Raw genomic sequence first — 13,098 nt, 5'->3', positions numbered from 1 at the left:
AAGGGGAGAGATCACAGGCACTCAGGTTACAGGAGAAAAGGAAAGGGTCCTGACCTTGCTCTCAGCCTGGGTCACCCAGTCTTGCCCCCTTTTAATTCGAAGGTAACATAGTAATATATGGGAAAAGCTGTGAATTTGGGATCAGGAGCCCTGGCTTCATATTGAAGCTGCTTCTTCCCTATAAGACCTTCCAATATCCATGCACAATCCTAGGCTTTGTGCTAAGAACCCAAAGACAGGCGATGTAGGGAAGACCCACACCCTTGAGAATTCGCCATCCTGATCTTCTCTAGCCTGCAAGTCAGCAAAGAGGCATCTGGATGGACAGGCTGGATAGAATCCATGGCCCCTAGTGACAAGGCTCCAGAAAGGTCAGGTCCAGGGGTGACCCCCAGTTTTGTTCCATCCTACATGTGTGTGATCGTGGACAGATCATTTCCTTCCCTGAACTTCTGTTTTCTCCTCTAAAATGAGGGGATTGCACTACCATATGTCTAAAGCCCGTCCAGCTTGGAATGCTTCTGGAATCTATTGAGAAAGGAGATCCAGGGGACAGGAGGCATACCCATCATATAGAGAGAGTTTAAGGATAGACACTAAGCCAGGAACCCTGTTAATAACCATGGATACAAATACAGGCAAACAAGACTATCCTGCCTTCAGGAAGCTTGTATTCTAATGGGGGAGAAAACACATTTGGGGGAGGGGGGCGGCCAGGGAGGAGCATTACTTGACTGGACAAGCCAAGGAGAAGAAAAGTCTTGGGTGAGATGGGTGGAGGCTGGGGGAGGGAGCTGGAGATGTTGGAAAGTGGAGCAAGAATTTAGAAGGAACCAGCATGGCAGCACCAGGATGATGGGATGGGGTGGGATGATCTAGAGAAAGGGTTGAGAAGGCAAAAGGGGGACCACTGGGAGGAATGGGCCTGGGGATTCTGGCTCTCTGGTGGTAACTCTGAATCCTCCCCTCTGCAGGGCTTGCCCCCATGGTGAGTGACACAGATAAGAAACCTTTCACCTCTATCCTCTATGGAAATGGGCCTGGCTACAAGGTCGTGGCTGGCGAGAGGGAGAATGTTTCCACTGTGGACTATGGTAAGACCCGAGGTCCAAGAAGGGATTTTTTTCTTGGTGGGGTTCAGATGAGAGGCTTTGAGCAGTGGGATGCAACGTGAGCTGGGTTAGGAGAGGAGGGGCTCAGAACAGAGAGATGGGGTTTCCAAATAGTCTAATGAGCACAGATATCTTACATTATTTTTCTTATTTAGAATTTGATTTTTCCCAAATTAGATGTAAGAACAAATTTTTTTAAACTTTTTTTTTTGGTTGGGGCAATGAGAGTTAAGTGACTTGCCCAGGGTCACTCAGCTAGTGAGTGTCAAGTGTCTGAGGCCGGATTTGAACTCGGGTCCTCCTGAATCCAGGGCCTATGCTTTATCCACTGCACCACCTAGCTGCCCCTAACATCTATTTTTAAAACTTTGTGTTCCAAATTCTCTTCCTCCCTCCTTCCCCACCCCTCTTAAGAACTGAAGTAATTCAATATAAATTATATGTGTGCAGTCATGCAAAACATTTCCACAATAGGTTGGAGCACAGATCTCTTTCCAGCTCTTGGTATGAAGGGAAGGCCTTGTCCCTGACCCCAAAAGATGGGAGAAGTTCCCAATTTGAGCCTCTCCTGGAGCTTCCTGTAGGTTATACCAATGCACATGTCTCACCATCCAATCTTGTCTTCTCACAGCTCATGACAACTACCAGGCCCAGGCAGCGGTGCCCCTGCGACATGAAACCCATGGGGGTGAAGACGTGGCTGTGTTTGCCAAGGGTCCCATGGCTCATCTCCTGCACGGCGTCCATGAGCAAAACTACATTCCCCACGTCATGGCCTACGCATCCTGCATTGGGGCCAACAAAGACCATTGCCGATCTCACTCATCGGCCGGGCCGGCCCCACAACCGGCACTGTTCCCAGGCCTCCTCACCATTTTCCTCCTGCTCAGTCTCTTATTCTAAGGCCAGTCATATCCCGGCCCAGGACAGCCGGCTCACCACCCATAGCTGGGGCCCCGGATTCCCTTTCTGACTCTGCCCTTGATGCTCACTGGGCCTGAAGCCTCAACCCCCATCATCAACCTTGTATCTGGAGTACCTCAGGGCAAATGTCCTGTGTCAGCGTGGGGCACAGTGGACAGGTGGGGGTAGCTAAAGGCCATAGACCCACTGCTGCCCATGGCTAGAGGCTGCCATATTCCGCTTTGACATCCAAGACCCAAAAGGAACTTAGGGGACCCCACCAAGCCAAAGTCTGTGGCTCTGCTGCTCTCCCTCTGGGGTATGAACTTGAAAGCAACAGGATTTCTTATGAGGGGGAGCAGGGAGCTATGCAGGCCTGCTCGTCCGTCAGACAGGTCACGCACGAGGCAGTGTCTGACACTCTGGCCCCTGCTGTTTCTTTCCCAAGAAGTACCCCAGAGAAAAAGTGAACAGGACTCTGACACATGGGTCCCCTCACCCCCATTGTCCCCTGGGCATGGTACAGACATGGGGAGGTGCCCAGAGCCTCCTATTTGGAAAGCAAATGTCCTTCTCTTGCCCTGGAGGGTGCTGACCACATTGTGTGTAACAGATTCCTCACCCTTGCCCTGGGGAGGCACCTTGTCCTTCCCCCCCCCCCATTTTTAGCCCATGGGACACTAGATCTCACCAGGAGGGCAGGTGGTACCTGCAGAGGGACTAGCTTATATTCTCTGGCAGCATCAAGACATGCTGGACCCCTGGGCTGGGTATAGGGGGTATACATGGTTCCAAGGGAGGAGCCGGAATCTTTCTTCCTACAGACTCCCTTTCCTCCCTCTCCTCCCCACCCCTCCCCCCCTCCCCCCACCCCAACTCTAGTTCCTCTCATGGGTCCAGCCCTCAGCCTAATGAAGAGCTGTTGGGAACATCAAGAGAGAGGGGGCCAGATGACAAAGCCTTGGGGAGGGAAGGAACAGGGAAGGGGACAGACAGACAGACAGACATCTCTCTTCTTCCTTGTTGCTGTATTTGCCATTTTTAATCTCCCACAAAATCCTGTTAATAAAAATTTTTTCCAAAATGTTCTGAGAGTAGAGCCCAGTCCTTGTGGGTAGTGAGGTAGAGATGAGAAAGTCTCCTCTCCCAGGTCGGCTGCTATGGTTTTCAGGAGAGGAGGGGTCAGTTGTCATGACAAAAGGTCAGCCCACCCCGCTAAGGAAAGGGAGACTGTGGGCTGCAACTCGTGGTTGGTGAGTCTTAGAACTGGAAAGGGTGCTCTGAAATCACCTAAGCCAACTGCCTCATTTTGGGGAAGAAACCAGAGAGAAATTATTTCACCAAAATCATACTATAAATGACAATTAGGAGAAGCCTTGGGTCTCTCACTGGAGAGCTGCTTTGGGGGTGGGGTGGGGTGGAGGGGAGCTTAAGAGGAGCCACAGCTAACCTGGGCCTTTGAGACCCCGACTTCTAGGATTCTTGGATTCTAGGGGCTCAGGAGGAGGCTGAAAGTCAGAAGGGGAAGGTATCACTGGCTCCTGGAGGCTACCTAAAGAGGTACTCACAATTCAGGTCCTGTGACTCCAAGTTCCATATACATATTCCACTGTATCCGCCTGCCTTGACTTTTGAACCTCATTTTCCTCATCTGTGAAATAGGGACAATACTTGCAATCTCTCACAGGGTTATTGTGAACATGTGAATTTGTCTTATCAGAGTTAAAATAATAGCAATAAGTAGCATTTAAGTACTATACAGATATGGTCCCATTTTTGTCCTCACCACAATCCTGTGAGATAGGCGCTTCTACCTGCATTTTACAGATGAGAAACCTGAGGCTCACAGAAGCCTGCTTTGCCCATAGGCACACAGGTAATAAGTGTCCAGGTCAGAGCTCTATCTCCTGGGCCACCCAGTTGCCTCCAATGTGATCAAATGTGTCCGAGAAGCCAAAACGAAAGATTTGAGACCTTGGAGGAGGTGGGCGGGAGGGGTCAGGGGAGACTTTCTAGAGAAGGGAGCACCAGAGCCAGGCCTGGAGGAGTTTGGACAGATTGCAGGGAAGGCAAATGTGCCTGCTGCTCAAGCAAGAACGAGGCTGCCCTGGGGCTCAGCACAGCCATCCCAAGCCCCCTCCCTGGGTGGCAAACCAAGGCCTTGGGGAGCCCCTCATCCCAGCTGGCTGCCTTCACTGACCAGATGGGACTTTGCTCTTTCTGGGCCAAGTCTATTTCACAATCTCTAGGGGAAGACAAGGAAGAATTGTTGCCATGGCTACCTCAGTACTTTCTGAGGAGTGAAGATGTCCTCTATTGTCCAGGAAGGTGATACGCAGGCCATAGCACATTTAGGAGAGCTTGGAGAGGAACAGCAGTGCCAAACCTAGCTCCAGTAGTAGTGCTTAAGAACCTAGAACAGAGTATGGGTTGGAAGGACCTTAGAACCCAGAATGTCTGAGCTGGGAGAGCCCTTAGAACATAGAAGGGCTGAAAAAAAAAGAAAAGAAAAAAGATGGGTGGGGAAGCTAGGTGGTGCAGTGGATAAAACATTGACCTTGGATTCAGGAGGACCTGAGTTCAAATCCGGCCTCAGATACTTGATACTTATTAACTATGTGACCCTGGGCAAGTCATTTAACCCCCATTGCCTCACCAAAAAGAAAAGAAAATAACATTGCAGGGCTGGAAGGATCCTTAAAGAGAATGTCATAGCTGGGAGGGGCCTTAGAACATGGAATGTCAGAGCTGGGAGGGCCCTTAGAATGCAAGATGCCAGAACTGAGAGAGGCCTTAGAACCCAGAATGTCAGAGCTGGGAGGGCCTTTAGAACACAGAAAGTCAGAGCTGGGAGGGCCTTTAGAACACAGAATGTCAGAGCTGGGAGGGCCCTTAGAATGCAAGATGCCAGAACTGATAGAGGCCTTAGAACACAGAATGTCAGAGCTGGGAGGGCCCTTAGAACATAGAATGTCTGAGCTGGGAAGGGTCTTAGAACATGGAATGGCAGAGCTGGGAGGGCCCTTAGAATGCAGGATGCCAGAACTGATAGAGGCCTTAGAACCCAGAATGGCAGAGCTGGGAGGGCCTTTAGAACACAGAATGGCAGAGCTGGGAGGGACTGTGGAAGTTATCTAGTCAAAGCCCCTGATTTTATAGATGAACAAACAGAGGCCAAGAAAGAGAAGGGAAGTGAGACCTGGGCTTGAGTCTGGGATCTGACTATTCCCAGCTACATTTCCTTGGCCAAACCATGCCCCTGCTCACAGACTTGGTTTCCTTCTCTGCGAAATGAGCAGGCCCACACTCAACTTACTACATGACAGACTTGTTTGGAGGAAATGGTTTTGTAAACCTTAAGGGGCTAGAAATGGGCACTGGGAGCAGGCATTATTAGGCTTGTGATGCTAGTGAGGGCCTCCAAAAAACAGGGAAGCTGGAAGTAGGGAAGAAGAGATGAGAGGGGAGGATGCAGCAATAGAAAGGTAGGGGACAGTAAGGGAGAGGAGAGAGAGGGACAGAGACAGAGGGAGACACAGAGACGGAGAGCCGAGAGCTAAAGACAGAGCGCTTTAGAAGTCGGGACAGCAGTGGTGTGCTGGCAAGATCGTAGAACTAGTAACTGAGACCTGGGTACTAATGATTGTTCTAATAAGACTTGGATCACTTCCCTTCTCTAGCCCACTTCTTATGGGGAGCACCTCAGCCCCAACCTGGTCCCCAATCCCATTCCAACAATCAGGCTGATTCTTGGTGGATGTTTCCCCTACAAACCTCCCCTTGACCTGCAGCCAGGCCTGTATCGTATTACCTGGGTCTTAGTCCCCTGAGGTTCCCTAGGACTCTCTCCAGAGGAGACAGAAGTCTCCCCTGGCCTGGGCAGAGGCCACCCGAGTGCCTGGGATTTGGCAGAGCCCAGTGGGGCTGGCGGCCACTCCCGGTGCTTGGCTAGGCCCAACCCGGCCTGTGGTCTGGCCCAGCCAGCTCAGGAGCTGCCCAAAGGGAACCACTTTCTGTCTTTGTGGGGAAGCTGACTCGGAATCTCTAGAACAAACAAGGAAGCCACAAGTGCCTGTGGAGGGGGTTGGGGGAACAGTTGGGGGGGGGGGGGTGCGGAGTGGACCAGAGGCGAGAGGAGGGCTTGCCATCATTGCTCTGGCTGCCTGGGGTTTCTAGCTACTTCACAGGCTAAAAGCCCCCACCCCCATCCCCACGCTGAGACAGCTGACAGCTCCAAACTGTAAGGGACCTTCATGATCCTATGGGCTAAACCCATCACCTTTCAGATTGGTAAACCAAGTCCCAGAGAGGAGGACTGTCTTGCCTGAAGTTACACGGCCAGCCAGGAGCAAAGCCAGGTCCTCTGATAGAAGATTCAGGATGGGTCTTGTTAGCAGACCTCTGCCTTCAATGGCCAAGGGTCAACTCCCCCCAATCTGTAGAGCTGTCGGAGAGGGCAAGAGAACCCCAGGGCTCCAGAGGCAAGAAGGGAAGGGGCTTTGCCGGTTAGGGGAGAAGGGAGGAAGCAGCCATTTCCCACATCTGGCTGCCAGACCTTGGCCAGGAAGGGGGTAGGGCTCAGATGGGGACGATGCCTGCCTGTTGGCAACCTGGGATGTGTGTGACCTTGTGCTAGTCACTTCCACCCCCCTCCCCATTTCTTTATCTGCAAATCAGTGAAGGATTTAAGTTAGAAGAACATTAGGGTCCCTCCCAGCTCTGCCCTTTGAGAATTCTGGGGCCACACTCAGCCTGGCAGGAGCATCGGAGGGAGGTATGTGCCTATGGGGGGTGAGGAGGATTCCTTTCCCCAGTCAGTGTTTAAGGCATCGGCCCCAAGTCAGGAAGAGGGGCCCCCCCTTCCCTCAGGCCCAGAGCCACTGGGGTGGCTCAGTGAGCTCCAGGACCACCCCTGGGAGCCCCAGAGGGAACGGCGGGGCTGGCCTGGACCGCCTTGCTGATTCAGAATGACCAGGGGAGGCCAGGCCAGCTTTACAAAGCCCTTAATTAGAGAACAACGGAAAGGACACAGCCCACCATAAGCTAAGAGAGGCCTGGTTACTAATAGGGAAAAAATGGCCGGTCCCAATAAGCCCACATAACATAATAACATAGCAGCAGCAGAAGGGGTCTTTTAACATTCAAGGGTTGTTTGCTGGCCCAGAAACCAAAAGCACATTGCAGGAATGCACTCCTCCCACTCCTCCAGCCCCCAGCTCCATGCCCCCTCATTCTCTGCCTGGTGAAATTCAGCCTGGCTCTGGGGAGCCTTCCCCGACTGGCCAACTAGAAGTGATCTCTTCCTCTGTGACCTTTGCTTATAAAACTGTTTTGTGCATTTGCCCATGTGGGGGAAAATAAAAGCAGCCCATCTCTGGTGTCAGACTTGGATTTGAATTCTACTTTAGACAGCTCTCATCTGTATGACCTTGGGCAAGTCATTGTGTCTGTCAGTCTTGCTTTACTCATCTGTAAAATATGCACATATTTGTTAGCCTCAGAGAACATGTTGGGAGAGGAAAGGCAGTGTGGTATGGTGGATAGGGAGCCATCCTTTTGGTCAAGAAGACTTGGGTTCAAATCCTACCTCCCTCTACAAGTACAGGTTATATGAGAGAGGGCATGTACAGGTTATAGAAGAGTAGGCAAGTCATTTAACTTCTCAGGTGACATTCTAAGGGGCATAGCACTGGCAGAAGGGCTGCCTTCCCCTAGAATCCCATACATGGGGCAGCTAGGTGGCGCAGTGGATAGAGCACAGGCCCTGGAGTCAGGAGTACCTGAGTTCAAATCCGGCCTCAGACACTTAACACTTACTAGCTGTGTGACCCTGGGCAAGTCACTTAACCCCAATTGCCTCACTAAAAAAAAAAAAAAAGAATTCCATACATGGAGGAATTTCACATCTGGTGCAAGCAACAACAACAAAGCCAACTTATTAAATCACTTATTGAATGTACTTAAGTGACTCCTATACCCTGTGCTACTCAAGGGGAAAACAAAGAAAGGCAAAACAGTGAGCGTCTGCTCTAATGGAAGAGACAACAGCTAGATGTGTGCAGTATAGACACACAGTAGATGGGAATTAATCTCAGGGGATGCCCCCACACACGTGTACCCTGTCTTCTCTCCCAGTAGAGTAAGGACAGGAAGGTCATCTTTGTATCCTATCCTTTCTCCACCTCCCCCAGCACCTAGCAGAGGGGTCTTTGATTTTTTTATTTTTATTTTCAGTCCAGATCAGTTCTCAATTCTGCACAAGGGACCTGTGAAATAGTAAGAATCCCCTAGTAACTATTAAGTAGTAGCTAGTAAGGGACAGCCCTCACTTCCCCATTCCCAGACCTAGTCACTACTGTACTCACAAACCAATCACAAGGAATGGCTATGAAATGGTAGCAAGAACATTAAGGTTAGAATCAGAAGACCTGGGGTAGGCCTTTCAGTTCTACATCCCATGATTCCCCAAAGCTAGACAATGTCCCCAGCTGCCATGACCAATAGATATTGATTATTGATCAATAGACAGATTGAGTGCTCAGTGCCAAGCTCTGCCCAACAGCCAGGCCAAATCTCCTGCATCCTGTCCTCCATGCTGGCAGCTTAGTGACACACTGGGCCTGATCCAAGGGCCTGGGAACAAACTCTTTTGGTGCATGACAAGTAGAGTCAGCAAGACCTAGGTGGTGCAGTGGGTACAGCACTGGGCCTGGAGTCTGGAAGACCTGAGTTCAAATCTGGTCTCAGACACTTACTAGCCATATGACCTTGGCAAGTCATTTCACCATTTTGTCTCTGTTTACCTGTTTCCCCAATTATGAAATGGGGATGATAATAATAGAACCTACTTCCTAGGGTTGTTGTGAAGATCAAATGAGATAATATTTACACAGTGCCTGGCACATACTGGGTGCTTTGAAAATGTTCATCCCCTTCCCTTCAAATCCCACTTTAGGCCCTCACTGGCTCTTGAATCATTCATAAGTGATTTAGTGTCTCTAGGTCTCAATATCATCTCATTCTCACTAGTGACATGAGATTAATAAAAACACAGGGCTATTGTGATTAGTAAATTGAGATAATCCCATTATTGTAGTTTGCAAATGTTTCAGGCCTATGTAGAAATATCAATTATCACGATTATTAATATATTCTCTATGTGATCGGTTTCAGGATAGGGTAAGGAAAAGAACTAAATGAGGAGCACATAGAGAGGGGAGAAAAGGCTGGGGGGGGGTGGATCAGGGAGGCCTGGGTTCAAATTCTGCCTCAGACACTTCCAAGCTGTGTGACCCTGGGCAAGTCACTTTTTTTTTTTTTTAGTGAGGCAATGGGGGTTAAGTGACTTGCCCAGGGTCATACAGCTAGTAAGTAAGTGTTAAGTGTCTGAGGCCGGATTTGAACTCAGGTACGCCTGACTCCAGGGCCAGTGCTCTATCCACTGCGCCACCTAGCTGCCCCTGACCCTGGGCAAGTCACTTAACCCCAATTGCCTGGAAGGGAGGAAAGAAGGAAGGAAGGAAGAAAGGAAGGAAGGAAGGAAGGAAGGAAGGAAGGAAGGAAGGAAGGAAGGAAGGAAGGAAGGAAGGAAGGAAGGAAGGAAGGAAGGAAGGAAGGAAGGAAGGAAGGAAGGAAGGAAGGAAGGAAGGAAGGAAGGAAAAAAGGAAGACAATTTATAAGGCTGGGAGTCAGGATGGGCCATTGCCAACCCATTAGCAGTGTGACTGAAGAAGAAGTCGTTTCATCTCAGTATAAATCACACTGAGGCAGCTCAGGACTTGAGCTGTTTCCGCCTCATCTCATGACTCAGTTTCTTCATCATAAAAAGGCAGGGCTTGGGTTTGATGACCTCTGAGGACCCTCCGGGCACTAAATCTATGAGCCCATCCGAGTGGGAGTGAGCTTAGAAGCGACAAAGCCTTCTGGAAATCTTCATGTGCTTCTCTCAATGAGGACGTTAGATTTTTGGATGAATAAGGCAAGACACTGGTGCCCTCTGCTGCCGGCAGCCAGGGGAGGCATTGGGGGACAGTTTGTGCAAGGCTCGGGCCCACCCTCAGCTCAGGGCTCAGGGTGGCCGTGGCAGGAAATTCCACGAATTGCCAAGAATGAGCATAAGCAAAGCCTTTCCGAGGGGAGCCAGCTCTGCCTCCGGGCACTGACCACCTCACAGCTGGGCACAGCCAACCCTGCGCTTAGACACTGACCGTTCAGGCGGCGAGGGGGCGGGATTAGCACCTGCTTCTTGACCAATGGTCTTCTGTCTATCTGCCAGACGCGGAGGGATCCTAAAAGCGGGGACTGTGCCCCCGTTCGGAGAGGGTGCTTCCTGAGGGCAGGAGCTCTCAACTGTGGGGTTGGGTCCTCAGAAGACACAGAGTGCTGGGACGAAGTAGCTGTATTTCCCTCTTGCACTGGGAGATGCTTAAGGATGAGGAACTTGGACTGGCTCATCGCGAAGCTGAGCTGGGCAGTGTATTAAGCTCTGGGGGCTGGGGGTGCTGTGGATCCATCCCGCAGCTGCCGGGCCTCCAGACAGAGCCGGTTACTGCCCCCACCCCCACCTCCATGCTGGTGTCCCCACCCCCTCCCTCACAGCCCTGGCGCCTGCCTGGAGCAGGGCAGCCTGGGGTTAGGCAGAGAGCCAGCCAGCCCTGAAGGGCAGAAACTTGGGGAGCTTTGATTCTTAACCCTGAGAGAACAGGGGGTGGAAAAATTCCTCTCCCTCCCTTCTGAGCCTGCCCTGGGTCAGGCTTCCTTCTCCTAACCCCCTCTTTCTAAAGCCCATTTTTGTTCCCCCGCTCCACCCCAGACACACCCACATGCAACCCTGGACTCATCTGCCAGACCCTGTGGATAGCTCTGGCCCCAGGGGTCTCAGGGAAGCCAAGTAAATCCTCTGATGGTTCATGGCAGCTGAAAGAGCCCATCCCAGGAGCTACAGGACTGATCCCGGGGTCAAATGAGAGAAGAACAACATGAACAACATAATTATCACTGAGGAGTGTGCCAAGGAGGCAGGATTCCCTCAGGGTCTGGGCTAAGCGGGTACCCCTGCCCTGCCCTAGACCTGCCCTGATACCTCTCAGCATGAAAAAGATCCTCCCATCAGGGAAAATTCTAGAATGTCTGAGCTGGGAGGGCCCTTAGAATATAGAATGTCAGAGATGTTAGAACAGAGAATATCAGAGCTAGGAGGGACCTTAGAATAGGGACTACTAGGGGCAGCTAGATGGCGCAGTGGATAGAGCACGGCCCTGGATTCAGGAGTACCTGAGTTCAAATCCGACCTCAGACACTTAACACTTACTAGCTGTGTGACCCTGGACAAGTCACTTAACCCCAATTACCTCACCAAAAAAAAAAAAAAAAGAAAAGAAAAAGAGAATAGGGACTACTGTCAGAGCTGGGAAGGCTCTTAGAACCCAGCATGTCAGAGCTGGGAGGGTCCTTAGATCAGAATGTCAGGGCTGGGAGGGCCCTTAGAATATACTATGTCAGAGCTAGAAGGGCCTTAGAACACAGACTGTCAGAGCTGGGAGGGCCCTTAGAACATAGAAAGTAGGAGACATTAGAACAGAGAATATCAGAGCTGGGAGGGGCCTTAGAACAGAGGATGTCAGAGCTAGAAGGGCCCTTACAATACAGACTGTCAGAGCTATTAGAACAGAGAACCTTAGGAGTCTTAGAACATAGATGACCAGAGCTGGAAAGGGCCCTTAGTACAGAGCCGGTGCCGAAGGCTGCCCCTATGCTTAAGGTCACGTTAGCCAATGCAGGCCATGCCCAGTCTTAGCCCTTGTTCCTGCCCTGCCCTGGCTCCTCTCAGTCCCTGTCCTGGGACCACAAAGTGATGGGAATGTGGGGCTCCACGCGGATGAGTCTGGCATGCAATAACACCCAAACACTTTTCTCTCCTTGCTCCATTGCACTCCGTGCTCAATGGCTGAGACCTGGCTGGGCCTTCCTTGACCCCCTCTGCTCTTGGGTAGCGAGTGCTCTCCAACTGCCCAACATCTAGAATTAGGAGAGCCGATTCCCCTCCGCCCCCAGAGCCCTGGACAAGTCTCCCTCCCTGGACAAACACAGGGACATTCATAGGTTCCCAGAAAGGCCTATGGCGTCGCCAGCGCGGCTTTTAAAATTAGTCTCCCTGACCAGAGGCAGCTATTTCGGGCTGGGCTGAGCTCCCCTGGCCGCACAATCCCAGGCTGTCCCCTTGGCACAACGGGTGCAGGGGGTGGAGCAGGGTGGGGTCCCTGGGCAGGGGAGAGGGAGCCACCCAGTGCTTTCCCCAACCAAATCTGTGCTTTGTTCCTCTGCAATCCCCCTTTCCCCCAGCCAAAATTCTAGGGTGGGGGGCAATGATATGGTAGAAAGAGGACTGGACTGGCAGTGAGGGAGCCTGGCTTTAAATGTGGGCAAATCACTGCTATAAGCCTCAGTTTCCTGTTCTGTAAAATAATGGAGTTGGACCAGATGGTTTTTAAGGTGCCTTCCACCTCTGAAATCTATGAATTCTTGCCAAGTGGGGAGCATCCTCTACCCTGTCTGGCACTGCCTGACTAGCCCCATGGACTCAGCTCTGGGCAGCTGAAGCCCCAGCCTCCTCTTCTCAGCAGAACCGTTCCCCAAGCAGATGAAGGAGAAAGTGCTGAGATGAGGCCTGGGCCCTCCCTGTGCCTCAGTTTCCTCATCTGCTAAGTGGGGATAATTATACCAGCATGGCCAGTTTCCCAGACTGGCTGTGAAGAAGGCATCTTGGAAACCCCAAGGCACTGCAGAAATGGGAGCTAATGTTATGGGAGCTAAGAAGGCAGTCGTTTTTTCCATCCACAGAAACTATTTCCAGGCAGAGCCCCGGGCTTCCCGGAGCAGGCCCCCCCCCCACCTCAGCCTAGGACATCATGGTCCATCCCTTCCTCCCCCCCCTTCTTCCCTCCCTCCTTCCCTCAGAACCCCAGCTGGCCCTGGCACAAGGGAAACAGGCTGAGGCTGCTTTGATCTGAGGGACAGGATGGCCTGAAATGCCATTCCCCCTCCCAGTTGGACTGGGGGGATGTCAGGAGGGGCCTGGGCAGAA

General features: G+C 51.5%; 1 protein-coding gene across 4 annotated transcripts in view; it reads left to right on the top strand.

Moving 5' to 3' along the window:
• LOC122749397 (alkaline phosphatase, tissue-nonspecific isozyme-like) overlaps positions 1-3,071 on the top strand; it is a 102,528-nt gene extending 99,457 nt beyond the window's left edge. For all 4 annotated transcript variants that reach the window (XM_043995759.1, XM_043995758.1, XM_043995762.1 and 1 more), the window contains exons 11-12: positions 975-1,094; positions 1,744-3,071. In XM_043995759.1, the coding sequence (XP_043851694.1) occupies positions 975-1,094; positions 1,744-2,015 (392 nt within the window). In that variant the 3' untranslated portion in view covers positions 2,016-3,071. The remainder of the gene's footprint in view (positions 1-974; positions 1,095-1,743) is intronic.
• Positions 3,072-13,098: the final 10,027 nt, after the last annotated feature.

The sequence above is a fragment of the Dromiciops gliroides genome, chromosome 3 (genome assembly GCF_019393635.1).
Source record: "Dromiciops gliroides isolate mDroGli1 chromosome 3, mDroGli1.pri, whole genome shotgun sequence".
NCBI classification, from domain to species: domain Eukaryota; kingdom Metazoa; phylum Chordata; class Mammalia; order Microbiotheria; family Microbiotheriidae; genus Dromiciops; species Dromiciops gliroides.
Note: the sequence above shows the minus strand (reverse complement) of the source record. Positions and strands in the feature narration are given on the sequence as shown.